At 45.3% G+C, this 15061-nt stretch overlaps 1 protein-coding gene across 4 annotated transcripts in view; it reads right to left on the bottom strand.

The window, feature by feature from the left end:
• Nucleotides 1–7444, bottom strand: part of KAZN (kazrin, periplakin interacting protein) — a 1292076-nt gene extending 1284632 nt beyond the window's left edge. For 2 of the 4 annotated variants that reach the window (XR_005196313.1, XM_037729866.1), the window contains exon 1: nt 7019–7444. Coding sequence is in view for 3 of the 4 variants with exons in the window: in XM_037729866.1 (XP_037585794.1) it covers nt 7019–7139 (121 nt within the window). In the remaining variant the exon portion in view is untranslated. The remainder of the gene's footprint in view (nt 1–7018) is intronic. The other 2 variants (XM_017502852.2, XM_037729878.1) reach the window with 2 other exon arrangements.
• Nucleotides 7445–15061: the final 7617 nt, after the last annotated feature.

The raw sequence follows: 15061 nt of genomic DNA, 5'->3' as shown, positions 1-15061 counted from the left end.
TAATGAGAAAAACGTGGCACAGAGAGGTTAAGCTATTGCCCAAGGTCACACAGCTAGTGAACAGTAGAAGTGGAATTTGAACCCAAGCTGTGGAGCTCGTAAGTCCATACTAATAATCACACGCTCCTGCCTCTGACAAATAGGTCTCTGGAGAAATAAGACTGCTTCTGATGTAGCAATGTGGGAGGTCTGTGCTGCTCACGAGCGGGGACCACTGTGTATGCTGCTCACCACACGGCTACGAGGACCGCACTTCACCCTGTTGCTTTTTCTTCCAAAAAGTAAGCAAGTTACGGGAACGTCTTGAGGCCAAGTAGCGGTCCAAGGGACACCATCGACACTAAGTCCTTCTACCACCAGCTGCATGAATGCCAAGGAGATGACCAGGGGCTGGTAAGGGATACTCTACCTTGGGGCTGAGGGTGGGGAACTGGGCCGGGAGGAGCTGCTGGAGGAGAGGAACGAAAGGCTGACTCCCACCTCTTTGTCCATGATGCCTAGCATACGTGTCTTGCCCTTTAAGGCCCAGAGTTCAGAGTACTCAACCTGATCAGCCCAATGGACTACTGGAATAAATTGCTTTCCCCATTGACCTGGAATCCAGGTAGAGGCAAACTTGAGGACTATCAAGAAGATTAGTCTTGAGAAACAGAATGAACATAACCACGGTTTTGCTTTGCCAGATTCCACTAACACCATTTCATCACACCAACAGCTACTCATGAGGATGACAGCCACCCTGTAAAATGACTAATGGTGTGGTCTAAAACAGATATCGTACTGATGAAAACTGCTACGTTGCCAGCACCATATGAGGCATAGAGGGTCTAAAGACAACCAAGCTAAGCCGGGCACGGTGGCCCACGCTGTAATCCCAGCACTTTGGGAGGCCGAGGCGGGTGGATCACCTGAGGCCAGGAGTTCGACACCAGCCTGGCCAACACGGTGAAACCCCATCTCTACTAAAAATACAAAAATCACCTGGGCATGGTGGCACATGCCTGTAATCCCAGCTATTCAGGAGGCTGAGGTACAAGAATCGCTTGAACCCGGGAGGTGGAGGTTGCAGTGAGCCGAGATGGTGCCATTGTACTCCAGCCCGGGCAACAAGAGCAAAATTCCACCTCAAAAAAAAAAAAAAAAAAAAAGGACAACCAAGATAATAGTTGTTGACCTCAGGAAGCTTCGAGTCGAACACAGAAGACATCGATGAACAGAAATCATAACCCAACATGGCATGTTACGAAGAGTGACTGTCACCCCAGTGGTGACAGATTCCACATTCCTTCAACAAACATTAATTTTCTGGCACAGATGTTCAAGCAACATTTCAGGAGATTAATTTCTGGAGAAGAGTCTAGAAGGAAAAACAGGAATAAATAAAGACTTCTGATCCAGATGGCTTGAATTTGAATCCTGGCGCAACCATTAACTAGTTAAGACAGACATTCCTCTTTATGGGCCTCAAGCTTCCTCATCTGTAAAATGGGGATGATTTCACTTGCCTTCCGAGGATGCAACAAGGATGAAACAAGGTAATATGTAAAGCACTTCACTTGGGATTTAAACATCCCAGAATAAGCACCCAGTAAGTGCCATCTATGGCTGTGTCCAATTGCCGGCAGTCTGCCATGGTGAATCTTTGTCTGGAATGTCAGAACACAGTTTCCACTGGAGAAACAGCCAGGAAAGAAACAGGTCCTACACACCACCTCTCAGGGATCTACAGGCAAACCTTAAAACGAGGCTCTCCTTCCCATGGACGGAAAGACAGGAAGTAGTATGCACTTGCTTCTTCGCTCATTGTCATCTGTTGAACTTTTGCAAAAGTCCCCAATGTGCACAGCTCATCCCAGGTGCCATAAATGTTAGTCCCCTTGCCTTCTTGGTTATAAATTTGGCAAGTGGTTTCCCAATGTAGGTAGGCTTTATATTCAGAAGGATCCTTATATTGTTTAAAAGGCAGGGAAAGGTGTTCAGCTGGCAGCCTTCAGAAGGAATGTGATGATGATAAAGTCAAAAGCTGACGATACCACAGCTCCCGGTGCCAGTCTGACCGATGAGAGGGACAGACAGCCAGGTAGAGCTTGCACATGTTTGAGTTTCTGCATGGTGGTGGTGTGGGGGACCAGTCCCTAACTAATCATGCAAACGAGGAGCCTTGCAGGTGGCATCTGAGCTGCAGTCCAGGAGCGGTGCCAAGCAGCAGCAGTCCCGGTGCTAAAGTCATGTCACCTTCCTGTCCTCATCTCCCTTCCGCCCTCCTCCTTGAGCTGGGCCTGGATTCCTGCAGCATCAGCAGCACATATTGGACACAATGACTTTAGTTGTTCTGGTCAAGCAAGGTAACTGCAGAAATGCTTTCTGCCCACATGAAATGGATTGGAAATCAACTACCGTGCCACAGGGGCAGCTAAGCAAGTCAGAACTTGGCACAATAGATGAAGTCCCCACCTGCTGTGGTTTGTAAGCTGGGGGCCACCCAACCAATAGACTGCCAGGCCAGGGGAGGGGGTAAGAGACCTTTGCAGAGATGCAGCCAATGCCAGGTTGGGGGTAGGGGGTGTCCAGTTAAACATTTTGGGAACCCAGGAGAATATGGACAAGGGGACTTGTCTAGCTGCACTGAGGTCACTAGCCTACCAGCTTGGATCTGTACTACCTATTCCCTCAGAATTCCCTCCAGCATCCTCAGATGTTGAACAAGCCAAACCCCTCTGTGACTCTAATATTGCGATGTCAGCAGATGCCCTGCCTGGGAGTGTGGCCTTAAGCTCCCAGCTGAAGGGGGTCAGGCAGCAAGAATGGAAAATAGCAGCCTCCACTGGTCATGCCTGCCTGGCCAGACCAGCTTCTTACCCACCATTTTGAGCTCTAGCAGGGGACAAAGGCAAGTAAAAGAAATTTGGGTAGGGGGCTTAGAAATAGAAGAGGATGAACTTCCTCATAGGACTAACTATCAAGAGTGGGATGAAGGACCTGGAGAGGGAGGAGGGTGGGCAACAGCCTCAAAGCCACCCAAAGATCCAGAGTGCTGCTCTCTCCTCCAAATCCTTGAGCGACACAAGACACATTTTTTAAAACCCTCTTCAGAAGCTGTCGAATTGCCTTTTTTGAGCACAGTCTTTGGGGTTGGGCTGCCTGAGGTTTAAATCCCAACTATGCCAACATGGAAACCTCATCTGTTAACTAGGAAATGCTCCATCCACCCTGCAGGGTGGCATGCAGATGAGGCAGATGTGGTCTTGTCTAGTGCGGGTGCTATAGATTTGGGCACATAGTGAGAACCCTGTTCTTGCTAGGACTTTCCGATCTATTGTAAAAGCTTCCTGAAGCAACTCCTACATACATATACGAGGTGGTATGTGAATGGAAGAGAACATGAAAAAGCCACAGCACAATGTAGCATCAAAGGTACCAGAAAATAAGCATCTTTCAGAGCCACACTCTCGGGCTTGAGCCCTTTCACATTGTCCCACATAAATTCTGTCTACCCCCATTCTGTGCTTCTTATGCTGGTCTAGGGGAGGGGTCAGCAAAGTTTTTGGGTTTTTTTGCAAAGAGCCAGATAATACATATCGTTGGCTTTATGGTCCACATGGCTTCACTCATGACTACTTGACTCCACCACTGTAGCACAAAAGCAGCCACAGACAAAATGTACATAAATGGGCATGGCTGTGTGCCAATAAAACTTTATTTACAAAAGCAAGTGGTGGGCCAGATTTGGCCCCAGGGCCGTAGTTTGCCAGCCTTTGGTTTGAAGCTCACACAGCCCACAATAGCCAAACTGGGACTAAATGAGAAAGAATCACATGCTCTTTCCATGGCCTCACCAAACCTTCATGCTCCCACTACTGCTAATTGGGTCAAAGCTTTTACTGGTCTCACACATGCCCAATTTCACCCTGCCTCCCAGAAACCTATTTCTGCCCCACTAAATTCTAGGTGTCTTTTAGTGCTCAACCCCCTCCCATCCCGACCTCTTTAAACACCCTTACTGCTCCATTCCTGGAAATCAACATATTCTCCTAAGACAAGAGATATTTACAAATATAAAAAATTAACCCCAGTCATTCACCAGGGACCATGGACTTTAGAGGTTTAAGGCATAGGCCTGAGCATCAGACCAAGGCTTTCCTACCCAAATGGTGTGAATGTCGGCATGCAGGCAATCCCTGTGTATTTCCTTTGCCTATGGAAATTGGTTAGGGTTTTAAAAAATTATAGGAGCTTGGTGTGGTGGCTCACTCCTGCTATCCCAGCATTTGAGGAGCCTGAGAAGAAAGGATCGCTTAAACCCAGGAGTTCAAGACAAGCCTGGGCTATATAACGAGACTTCGTCTCTACAAAAAAAAATTAAAAATTAGCTGAGAATGGTGGTACATGACTGTAGTCCCAGCTACTTGGGAGACTGAGATGGGAGGATCGCTTGAGCCTAGGAGGCCAAGGCTGCAGTGAGCTAAGATCATGCCACTATAGCCTGGCCCACCATTTGCTTTTGCAAATAAAGTTTTATTGACACACAGCCATGCCCATTCATGTACATTTTATCTGTGGCTGCTTTTGTTCTATAATGGTAAAGTCAAGTAGTCATAAGTGAAAACATGTGAACTGGCTCTTTGCAAAAGAAACAAAACCTCTGTTAACCCCTGTCCTAGACCAGCATAGGTAGCAGGAAGCTGAGGTGAGAGGACCACTTGAGTCTAGGAGGTTGAGGCTGCAGTGAGCTATGATCATGCCACTGCACTGCAGCCTGGGCAACAAATCAAGACCCTGTCTCAAAAAATCAAAAACTTATAAAAATTACAGGAGCTAGTTTATGTAAAACACATAGGAAGGGTTGTTCAGAAAATTGTGTCATTGAAAAGTCACGTTGCGTGTAATTCTCTTTTCCTCAATATGCTTTACGTTTGCACCAATGAGACCAACATCTCCAGGAGCATGGGCCATAACTTACTCTCCAATCCTGTGCTTGCTGGTACCGTGCACAGTACATAGTAGGTACTCAGTGAGTACCTGCAATCTGTAGCTACCTCTCACTTGGGAACATATATGATTAACCCAGCTGCAAACCTCTAGAGTCTGAGAATCATTTTCACATACATTTAGATCTCATTTGTGATACTCACTGGACTGTAAATGGCTGGCTGGAGACGTATCAGTGTTGGTTTCAATCTCTTTCTCGTCCTAATTGAGTGAGCCCTTTTGACTTAAGGTTAACGATTCCTCTTTGCGTTTCTTCAAGGAGAGTGTTCTCCCTGGAGACTGCTGGTCATTACTATTCCATGTTGCATTGCTCTCTTGACATAAAGGGTGTTTTTTTAAAGAAAGAGACAGGGGATTTCATGGCCTGATTTAGGCCTGGGTGCTTCCGAAAGAAAGTGAATGAAGCCACAGGGGAGGCGCTTGAGAAATCCGATGCACCTTCCCACAGGAGCCTCAGAGAAGCAGAAAGGTAAGGCGAGGGAACCTCGGGCCAGGAAAGCTTCAGAGCCCTCCTACCTAAGCCATTCCAGATCAAATATTCCATAGATGTGTGAGTGGGATATTGTCAACCTTCTGGACAAACCAAAATCAAGTTAGGAGTGGGCAGTGGGCAGTGAAGGGTGTATGTTCAATGCTTCCATCTCCTACTACCAAAGGCAGCTATGCCCCTCCCTGCAAGCAGAGATGACTTGACTGACCCATAGAAGGATGTTTTCACATATTAACTTAATTAAACTTTGCAATAACCTTATGAAGGAGTGCCTAGTATTTCCATTTTACAAATGAGGAAACTGAGGCACAGAGAGGTTAAGTTACTTGCCTGTGATCACACAGTTTTTCACAAGTGAAACTGGGACTCCAACCCAGGCAGTCCGCTCCAGAGACCTCACTCACCCACTCCACGAGCTGCCTCTCTGTGCAGACACATCCGGTTGTAGAATCCAACTCAAGCATGTCTCCACCAAGCTGTGCTCCTCTGAGCTCACAGAATCTCAGGCCTGGATGGACCTAGCAGCCCTGAGTCCAGTTCTCTTGTTTTGCAGGAGGGGATGGATACCCCAGGAAGAGGGGTGGGGTCTGCAATTTCCAAGGTCATGCAACTACCCAGTGAAAGCATCAACACTGACTCAGGCCCCCAGACTCCTAATACAGTGCTCTTCTCCCCATCTTCTGGAGATTCACAGCCAAAATGCACAATTAACCCTGTAACACCCGGGAAAACATTGGAGGACCACGTGGTTGGCTTCCCAGTGGGAATGAACTCCAAAGAAGCAGAGAAACAGGCATCCTATTTCTTATGTGACTCCAACCCAATCATCAACATGCCTCAAGCATCACTTGTGAGTTTGAGCACAGTGACCATTTGCACCAAGCCGTCCATCCTCACCTTTTTTTTATGTGATCACATGTGCATCCTAGCAAGATGGCTAGCATGGGTTAAGGCTGCAGCCCATGCCAGTCTTTCCCTTCTGTATAAAACACGAATCATTTGGAAGGCAAATTCATGAGCAGAGACTGATGAGGAATCCCCACAACCAAATCATAGGCTGAGAGAGGCTGCTCAGAGCAGACACTTAGAAGCATGGAAGTTACTCCAGCAGGGGCTGGTGGGGCATGGATTAAACATAACTCTTGGGAGCAGAGAGAGGCAAGCTGACAAAGGCAACCAGGCTAGGACTGGCACCTGCCCTCAAAAGATGGCCACAGCATGGCATCATCAGATCCATCCTGACACACCCTCCTTCATCCCCCAGCTAGCCACAGAGAAAATCGATAAGAAAGGATAAACAAGGCCTCTCACTCATTGCAAAAGCAGTGCGTTGTCTCATGGCAAGTCCTAAAAACTTTATCTTTTACGGTGATAAATGCCAGGCAAACATGTCTCTAGCTAGTTAAGTCTTACATCCCAAATTACGTCAAGAAAGAGATGAGGTAGACAGACAGACACACGCAGACCTCTGTTTTGGGGACCCGGGATAACGCTCCACTTCCCATTCTCTGGGCCCATCAAGCGCGACACAATTCCTACCTGCTTGCATAAGTTGGCACTGCTGACCAAAGACGTGGGAGAAGGTGACGGGGCCTGTGGCAGAGCTGGATGTCGCCAGTGTGCATTCCATGGCTCTTTTGGGGTCTTTGGTGTTGGTCATGTGGCAGCGTCCAGACCCTCGGAGTGGCAGAGCAAAGGATGCCGTCGCTGGCCCAGGAACTGCAGATCTGAGGCTACTTGTCACTTCCAAGAAAATGTCCCCGCCCCCAAAGTTTATAGTGTTTCTTTTTCTCGCCACCCTTTCCTTGCAGATTTTCTCAAACACCAGTCAAGTAAAAGAAATGAAACCCTACAGGGCTTGGCAAATCTTGCACAGCGGCAGTTCGATGCAAAAGAAAAATCGAAGTTTCCTCCTAACCAGGAGTCTTAGCCTCTTGGCCCGGAAGCGTGGCTGGAACTTGCCCCCCTCCCCCCAACCCGGGCTGCCTCTCCTGGGGTCACCTGGAAGGGGCAGGGTCGCCGGGACCGGCTCAGCCCCGGCTGCGTTCCAGCACCAGCTGCCGGCAAAGCGCTGCCCAGGCCCCGCGGCGTCTCCGTCCAGGGAAGCGGGCAGGGCGCGAGGCTGCCCCAGGCTCCCTGGGGTGCTGGCCTTGCGGGCGCCGCCCCGCTGCCCGCAGCGCCAGCTCCGGGATCCCTTGTCCCCGCACGAGCGCCGCGGTCCCAGGTCCTGCACGCACCGGGCGTCCGGCTGCGGCCAAAGGGAGAGAGCGGGAGGCGGGAGGCGCGCGGCGCGGGCGCAGTGCAGCTCCGGACCCGCCGGTGTCCCCCGCTCATCCTCCGCTCCCGACGCCTCGGCCTTGCCGCTCCCCACGCCTCGCGGGGCAGCGGAGAGGGACTGAGACCTGCCGCGGCGGCCCCCGGCCTGCGCCGCCACCCCGGTGCAGTGATGCAAAGGGGGCCGTTCCAGGGAGATATTCTGGATGCGGAGGGAAGTGCCAACTCAGCCCAGTAGGCTCCCGGGCTGCTGTAACCTCTTCCTGCCCACAGCCAAGGAAGGGCCAGGCCCGGGAGACCCGACTGCCTGCGAGCAAATCCAGACACCAAAAAGAGAAAAGGAGAACATGCCACACATCCCCTAGGGCGCTCTGGTGATTCAGAGATCTGGGCGCTTCATCTTAGCCGGCCCAGCCCTGCTGTGTATGAATGGGGATCTGTCTGTCCCCTGCTCCAAACCAAAAGGGGCCGCTTCTCTGGAAAAGGAGGAGGGGGAGGACTTTTTGCATGATTCCAACAGCCGTTTCTGCGAGTGCTGGCTTTATTTTGCTATTCCACCTGCTAATCATTAAGATGCTAACTCCAGAGACACTGCATCATCTCGGACCAGCATTTGGGGTACTTTCTTCGAGGATTCCCTGCGACATTGGCAGGGCACTGGCAATCACCTTGTTAGGCAGCAACACGTGCAGAGAGAGAGGCTGTGCCACGGTCCACACAGCTGCAGCCGTCAAAGCACTCGTGATTTTCCCCAGGAGAACTTTGACTTTAAAAAGCCATACGCCTCTTCTGTTTTTAAGCAACGGAAGATAAGCTCACAACTGATCTAGGGGCCAGAAGGACTCTCAAACAGAGCTTTTTCCGTCAGCGCCCTTGGGCAGCAAAGATGTACAGCTCAGTGATGTTTTGAGGGTTACCTGGAATGGATAAGACAAAGCAGAGGAGCCTCAAAGTATTCCAAGAGTTCAAATGAAGTCTGACTTTGTATTAATGCTTCCAGATAGTTTAAGTGATTGAGCATCCCTTTTTTTTTTTTTCATGCAAGAGGCTCTTCTCCAAGTCATGAAATTGTAGGACATCAGGGACCATTTCTCTCTGGCAAATGGGGTCCAAGGTGGGGTGGCAAAAAAAGAAAAACAGTGCAGTGATGATGCCATCAAGCATTAGGGTCATCAAGTAATATATTGTCCAACTCAAGACACTCAGAGTGAGTGGAGGCGCCACTGATGATTACACTGGGATACATGGCATATACCAGGAGGGATGAAGTTTCACAAGAATTTCCTGGCTACACACCCAGGAGTAGAATTGTTCAAGGATAAATGCAAATTTTATTACAGTAAATGCTTCCAAGTACTACTCCAGAATGGCTGTGCTGATTTACACTCCCACTAGTACAGCACATGGCACTTATACTCCCACTTTCCCACACTTTTGCCAATAACTGTTGTTGGTAGAAATTATGAAGCTAGGAAATTAGCTTCATAATAGGTGCAGTTTATTATAATTCATTGTTTTGGTTTGCCTTTCCTTAATTACTAAGTTGAGTATGTCTTGAAAATCTTACCAGCCATGGAGGCTTCCTCCTCCGGAAATTTCCTGTTCATAGGCTTTGCCCATTTTTACAATCATTTTACTATTTTTTTTGGCATTCTTGTTGATTCATTAGAGTTTATTGGTTTTGCTAGATATTAACGTCTCATCCACTTAGATTTCAGGAGTATCTTCTCCCACTTGGTCATCCAACTGACAATCACCCATGGAAAGACGCCCATGGTGTCTTTCCATGATTTGAAATACTTAATTTTAGGGTAGTTAAGTCGGTTGTTCTTTTGACTTATAGTCTGATTTGGGAGTTTTGCTTAAAACATCCTCCCTTCTTACTAGGTTGCAAAGTTAGGCTCTTTGATAGTTTTACCTTTCATACTTAGTTCTCTCTGAAGCTTACTTTCATATCTGGCATTCATAAGGTTCACCTTTCTTTCGCCTTAAAATTGTGAAACAGTTTTCCTAAAACCATCTTTTCCTTATGCAATGGGCCATTTTTTCCTTATGTTTATGTTCCCCCAAAACTGATATGTAGAAATCCTAACCCTCAATATGATACAATTAGGAGGTAAAGCCCTTGTGGGGAAGTGATTAGCTCACGAGGTTGGAGCCATCATGAATGGGATTGCTGCCCTTATTAAAGGAATCCCAGGGAACTCTCTAGCTCTCTTTCCACCAGGTGAGACATAGAGAGAAGCTGGCAGCCTGCAACCTGCAAGTGGACCCTCACCAGAACCAGACCATGCCGGCACCCTGATCTCAGACTTCCAGCCTCTAGAACTGTGAGAAATACATTTCTGTTGTTTATAAGTCACCCAGTCAATGGTATTCCATTATAGCAGCTCCAACTGACCGAGGCTCCGTACCTATCTTTTTCCACTGTAGCACCACTGTTATTACCTATCAATCATGTTTCCATAAACATGAATGCAATCTTGAGCTCTCTATGTTATTCTACTGATTCCTCAAACTACGCTATCAATGTTCAAATTTTAAAGTTACTGGCCAGCATTTTAAGAAGTTTGGATTTTGAATTTCTCAAGACAAGTCAGATTTGATAGTGTCAAGGCTACATGTCTCATGCTACAATAAACTGGAGCAGCAATTGCCACCTTTATACGGAATGCATACCATCCTGTTACACCAAGCACGGTCTGCATTCATTTGCAATACAAGCCTACTCCTCACAGAGATGTGTTCAGGTATTGAAACATCTCTGGAGATAGAGGTCAAAAGAAAGTCTCACAGGAGAAGTCATTAACTAATGTATAGGACTCATGTTACATCTGCATTCATAAGGATCATTTACTTAATATCTATTTGATTACTAACCCGATGCTAACCACAGGTAGATGGGATGGTGGTGTGCATGGAAAGTAGTAGAGGGAAGGAATAAAGAGACGATGGGAGAAGCAACACAAAAATGTGTCCATGTATAGATAATAAACACAAAGAATGATTAACCACACAGGCAGAAAGATACAAAATCACCTTGTGAATTATGGACATGAAAGGTCTTGTCATTCTAATACAGGTGACAGCTGGAGTGGAGCCTTCAAGGAGAGCTTTTAGAGGGAGGGAGTGTTAGACTTGGGTCTAAGAAGAGAAGTAGGATTTGCTTCAGTAGAAGGAAGAGGCTTGGGTCAGGGAGGGAATTTGGGTAAGTCATTAGAAAAAGGCTAGCATAAATATCCTGTTATACTGAAGACTTTTTAAAGTCTGGTTAGGGCTTTTTAGACAAGAAATCATATAAATTTTCTCTGGCTCATATCAATCATTATCTCCTTGCTTTTAAGATGTCCTTGGTACATTTTCAGTCCAATAGGGTTTCAATTGACTTGGCCCAAAGGGCTCCCTTGACTGTGCTCACCTTCATAGTCTCACAGGAGTTACGAGCTGCTTCCACACATCAGCTCAGGCTCAATACATCAGCTGTTATCACCCACAGTTCCCAAAAGGTGCAGAGTACCCTAGCCAGCTGTTACAGAGACAGAATGAAGAGCAGTTTAGGAAAACATGACACCAAGCTCAGAGCAACTTGCTGTATGAAACTTTATTTCTCATAATAAATTATCAGTAAGTGAAGTCTGCTATGTGACATGAGCTATAGGGCATCAGGAGTTCTACAAACATTCTTATTTAATGACAGATACTAATGTGCCCTCTTCCCAAATGAGAAAACCTGGGCTTAGGGAAATTCATGTCCTTTAACCAAGATTACACAGCAGAAAGTCATATCGCCATTCATAGTAATCTACAGGATGAATGGGCTTACAGGTCAGTGTTCTGCTTTGAAACGAGCTATTATCTATGTCCTTGACAAATTGTTCTATTGAGTCATATTCCACAAAGTTTTCCAGATTGATCCAAGGTTCCTAGCAAGTCATGATGCATGTCTTCATTTTTTTCTTTAACGTTTAACAGCTTTATTGGGATATAATTCACATGCCATATGGCTCACCCACTTGAAGTATACAAGTCAGAGCTCTTTAATATATGCACAGACATCCACGATCATCACCACGGTCAATGTTAGAACTCTTTCGCCACCTCAGAAAGACACCTGTACACTTTAGCTCTCATCCCAACTCCACGACACCCTCTCAACCCTAAGCCACCACTAATCTACTTTCTGTATCTATTAATCTCCATATTCTGGATTTTCCTCTGAATAGAATCATAAATATGTGAATCTTTGTATCTGGCTTCTTTCAGTTAGCACGATCTTTTCAGGTTTTATTCAACTTGTAATATAAACCAATATTTCATTTATTTTAGTGACTGAATAATATTTCATTGTACAGCTATGCCACATTTTGTTTAACCATTCAACTGTTCACAGACATTGGGTTATTTCTACATTTTGGTTATTATGAATAATACCCTATAACCATTTGTGTATAATTTTTGGTGTGGGCATTTGTTTTTATTTATCTTGGATATGTATTGAGGAATAGAATTGCTGGGACATATGATAACTATGTTTAATGATTTGAGGAAATGCCAAGGTGTTTTCCTGTGGGCTTCATTATTTTACATTCCCACCAGCTATGTATGAGGGTTCTAATATCTTCGTATCCTAACCAACTCAATAATGTCCTGATGCAGAGCTAAGTACTATTATTCTAGTAATCTTAAAAATGGCAGATGCTGAAATAGTAACTGGCTCAAAAGGAACATCATTAGATTTCTAAACAGATTTATTTACAAAGTTAACCCTTTCTTTTTTCTAGAGAAATCACTGATCAATAGATTTAGGCCAGAAAGAGCTAACATTGTCTTTTATTCAGTCAGAACAGAACCCATAGGAATGAACATAATGTTTCTCTAGAGGAATAACATTATCACTAATCATCATTATTATCCCTAGATCTTACATTATTTCTACAAATTCATAAATACTGTCTAGCACTGAGTTTAAAATAACAAGGTATCTACTTTTCTTCCTCCCTTCCTGAATAATTCAACACAATGCAAAACGCTGGGTAAGAGAGGTAGAAATTCTTGCCAAAGGAGTGGGTGGGGGAGCCCAATGCCAAGCCAGAACCCAAGCAAGGTACAGGGGCATCTTTTTGGCAAATGTGGTAACCACTGCACTGCAGAAACTTACACCATCTGTGAAGTAAGGAGGGATGACAGAAATCCCTTAGGGTCAGAACCCAAGTGAGATGAGTAAGGCATTCACACAAGAAGCAGCAGCAGTAATAAGAGATTCATTATACAAGATGAGATTAAGCAAATAAGTAAACATATTGAGGCTAATGGGAGCCAGTTCTCACTGTTAGAGACAAGAGAAAGCTAGAATAAAATCTGTGGTGCCGAACAGAGATTGTAAACGTTGGTATAAGCTCTTGGTTTTTAACCTATATATAGTCACAAAAATAAATCTAGATTTAGATGTATATGCGTATGTGGCTATGTGTGTCAGAATATAAATATTATAATCCCTAATTCTGTCTACTGAGAGGGCCTGGGACAATGATATCCCAATAGCAATGAGCTCTCCTAGAAACCAAGATCTAGGTTCTAAATACCATTACTCCACTGAAAGGAACCAGAGCTGATTGGTCCAGGGCTGGTACATGAAAAACACAAAGATATCTTGACATCTTGTTTAGCCAGAAAGTAAGGAACATCTCCAAGATGGATGGAGACATTCCAAAAAGACACAGTAGCCAGCTTGAAGTAACTCCCACTGGCCAAATCAAGAATAATTTTTATAGAAAAGTGATGATAAATTATAACTCACTGAATAGAAATCTATAGGTCGATATGGATGGATGGGTGATGGATGGATGGATGGATGGACGAATGGATGGATAGGTGGATAGATGGATGATGGATGGATGGATGGATGGATGAATACATAAATATATCCATAAATAAATGCATAGAGAGGTAGAAGAAAAAGTTCTTCTTTACAGTCAAATGCCAACCAATAAATGCACAAAATGATGGATTTGAAAAATTGCCATTTGACAGCTTCTCATTGTTATATTTCAGGCAGGAAATATCAATGAATGCTAAATATAGTGGGTGAAAGCTTGATGAGAAACAGCAAACTCTGTTAATCACAAAAAGAAAAAGGAGTGACTTTACAGTGGGCAAACCTGGAAGACATTATCTCAATCAAAGTTAGTTACAAAATTAATCAAAGTTAATATCATTACTCATAGGATAAATCACCTAATAGGATGCAATAAGAACTCAGCATCACTTCTGCAGTATTCTTCATAAAGATCTATTACTTGCAACTAATCAGAAAATGTTTTATAAACCCACACTGAAGAACGTTCTACAGAATAACTGTCCTATAATGTTTTAAAGTGGTGAGGTCATAAAAGTTAAGGAAAATCTGAGGCACTGTTCCAAATCAAAAGTGAGTAAAAAGGCAACATGACTAAATGCAGCCTGTGATCCTGAATTCTTCCAATAAAACGTGAATGGAGCTTTCAAAGTAGAGAGTAGTGGTGGGTCCATGGTAATTCCTTGAGTTTGGTAGTCGTGATGTGGTTAATAGGAGAATGTCCTTGATATGTAGGGAACGTATACTAAAACATTTGAGAATGATGGAGCATCGTGTCTGCAGCAGACTCTCAAATGACTTGTGGCAGTAATGTTTATTACACTCTTCTTTCAATTTTCCTACAATTTAAGAAAAACAATTAGTTGGGCAAAGATGACCTGGTCAAAAGGCAAGAGAAACAGAAAAGAAAAAGAAAACCACCAGGCCAGGCACAGCGGCTCAGACTCGAAATTCCAACACCTTGGGAGGCTGAGGTTGGTGAATGGCTGGAGCTCAGGAGTTCAAGACCAACCTGGGCAACAGGGTGAGACCTTGTCTCTACAAAAAATACAAAAATTAGCTGGGCGTGGTGGTGTACACCTGTAGTCCCAGCTACAGGGGAGGCTGAGGTGGGAAGACAGCTTGAGACCAAGAGGTGGAGATTGCAGTGAGCTGAGATCATATCACTGCACTCCACCCTGGGCTACAGAGCAAGGCCCTATCAAGAAAAAAAAAAGAGAGAGAGAGAGAGAAAGTGTGTGAAAAAGAGAGAGAGGGAGAGAGGGAGGAAGGGATGAAGGAAGGAAGGAAGGAAGGAAGGAAGGAAGGAAGGAAGGGCAGGAGGGAAGGCAGGAAGGCAGGACCACTAGCAATCCAGATATCAGACACAGACCACAATAAATTTGCTTATTGTGGTTAGGGAAATGGGGCAAGGTACAGGATTTTGGCCGGGGAAACTGTAAAAATTTACCAAA

The sequence above is a fragment of the Cebus imitator genome, unplaced genomic scaffold, assembly GCF_001604975.1.
Source record: "Cebus imitator isolate Cc_AM_T3 unplaced genomic scaffold, Cebus_imitator-1.0 Scaffold15, whole genome shotgun sequence".
Taxonomy (NCBI): domain Eukaryota; kingdom Metazoa; phylum Chordata; class Mammalia; order Primates; family Cebidae; genus Cebus; species Cebus imitator.
Note: the sequence above shows the minus strand (reverse complement) of the source record. Positions and strands in the feature narration are given on the sequence as shown.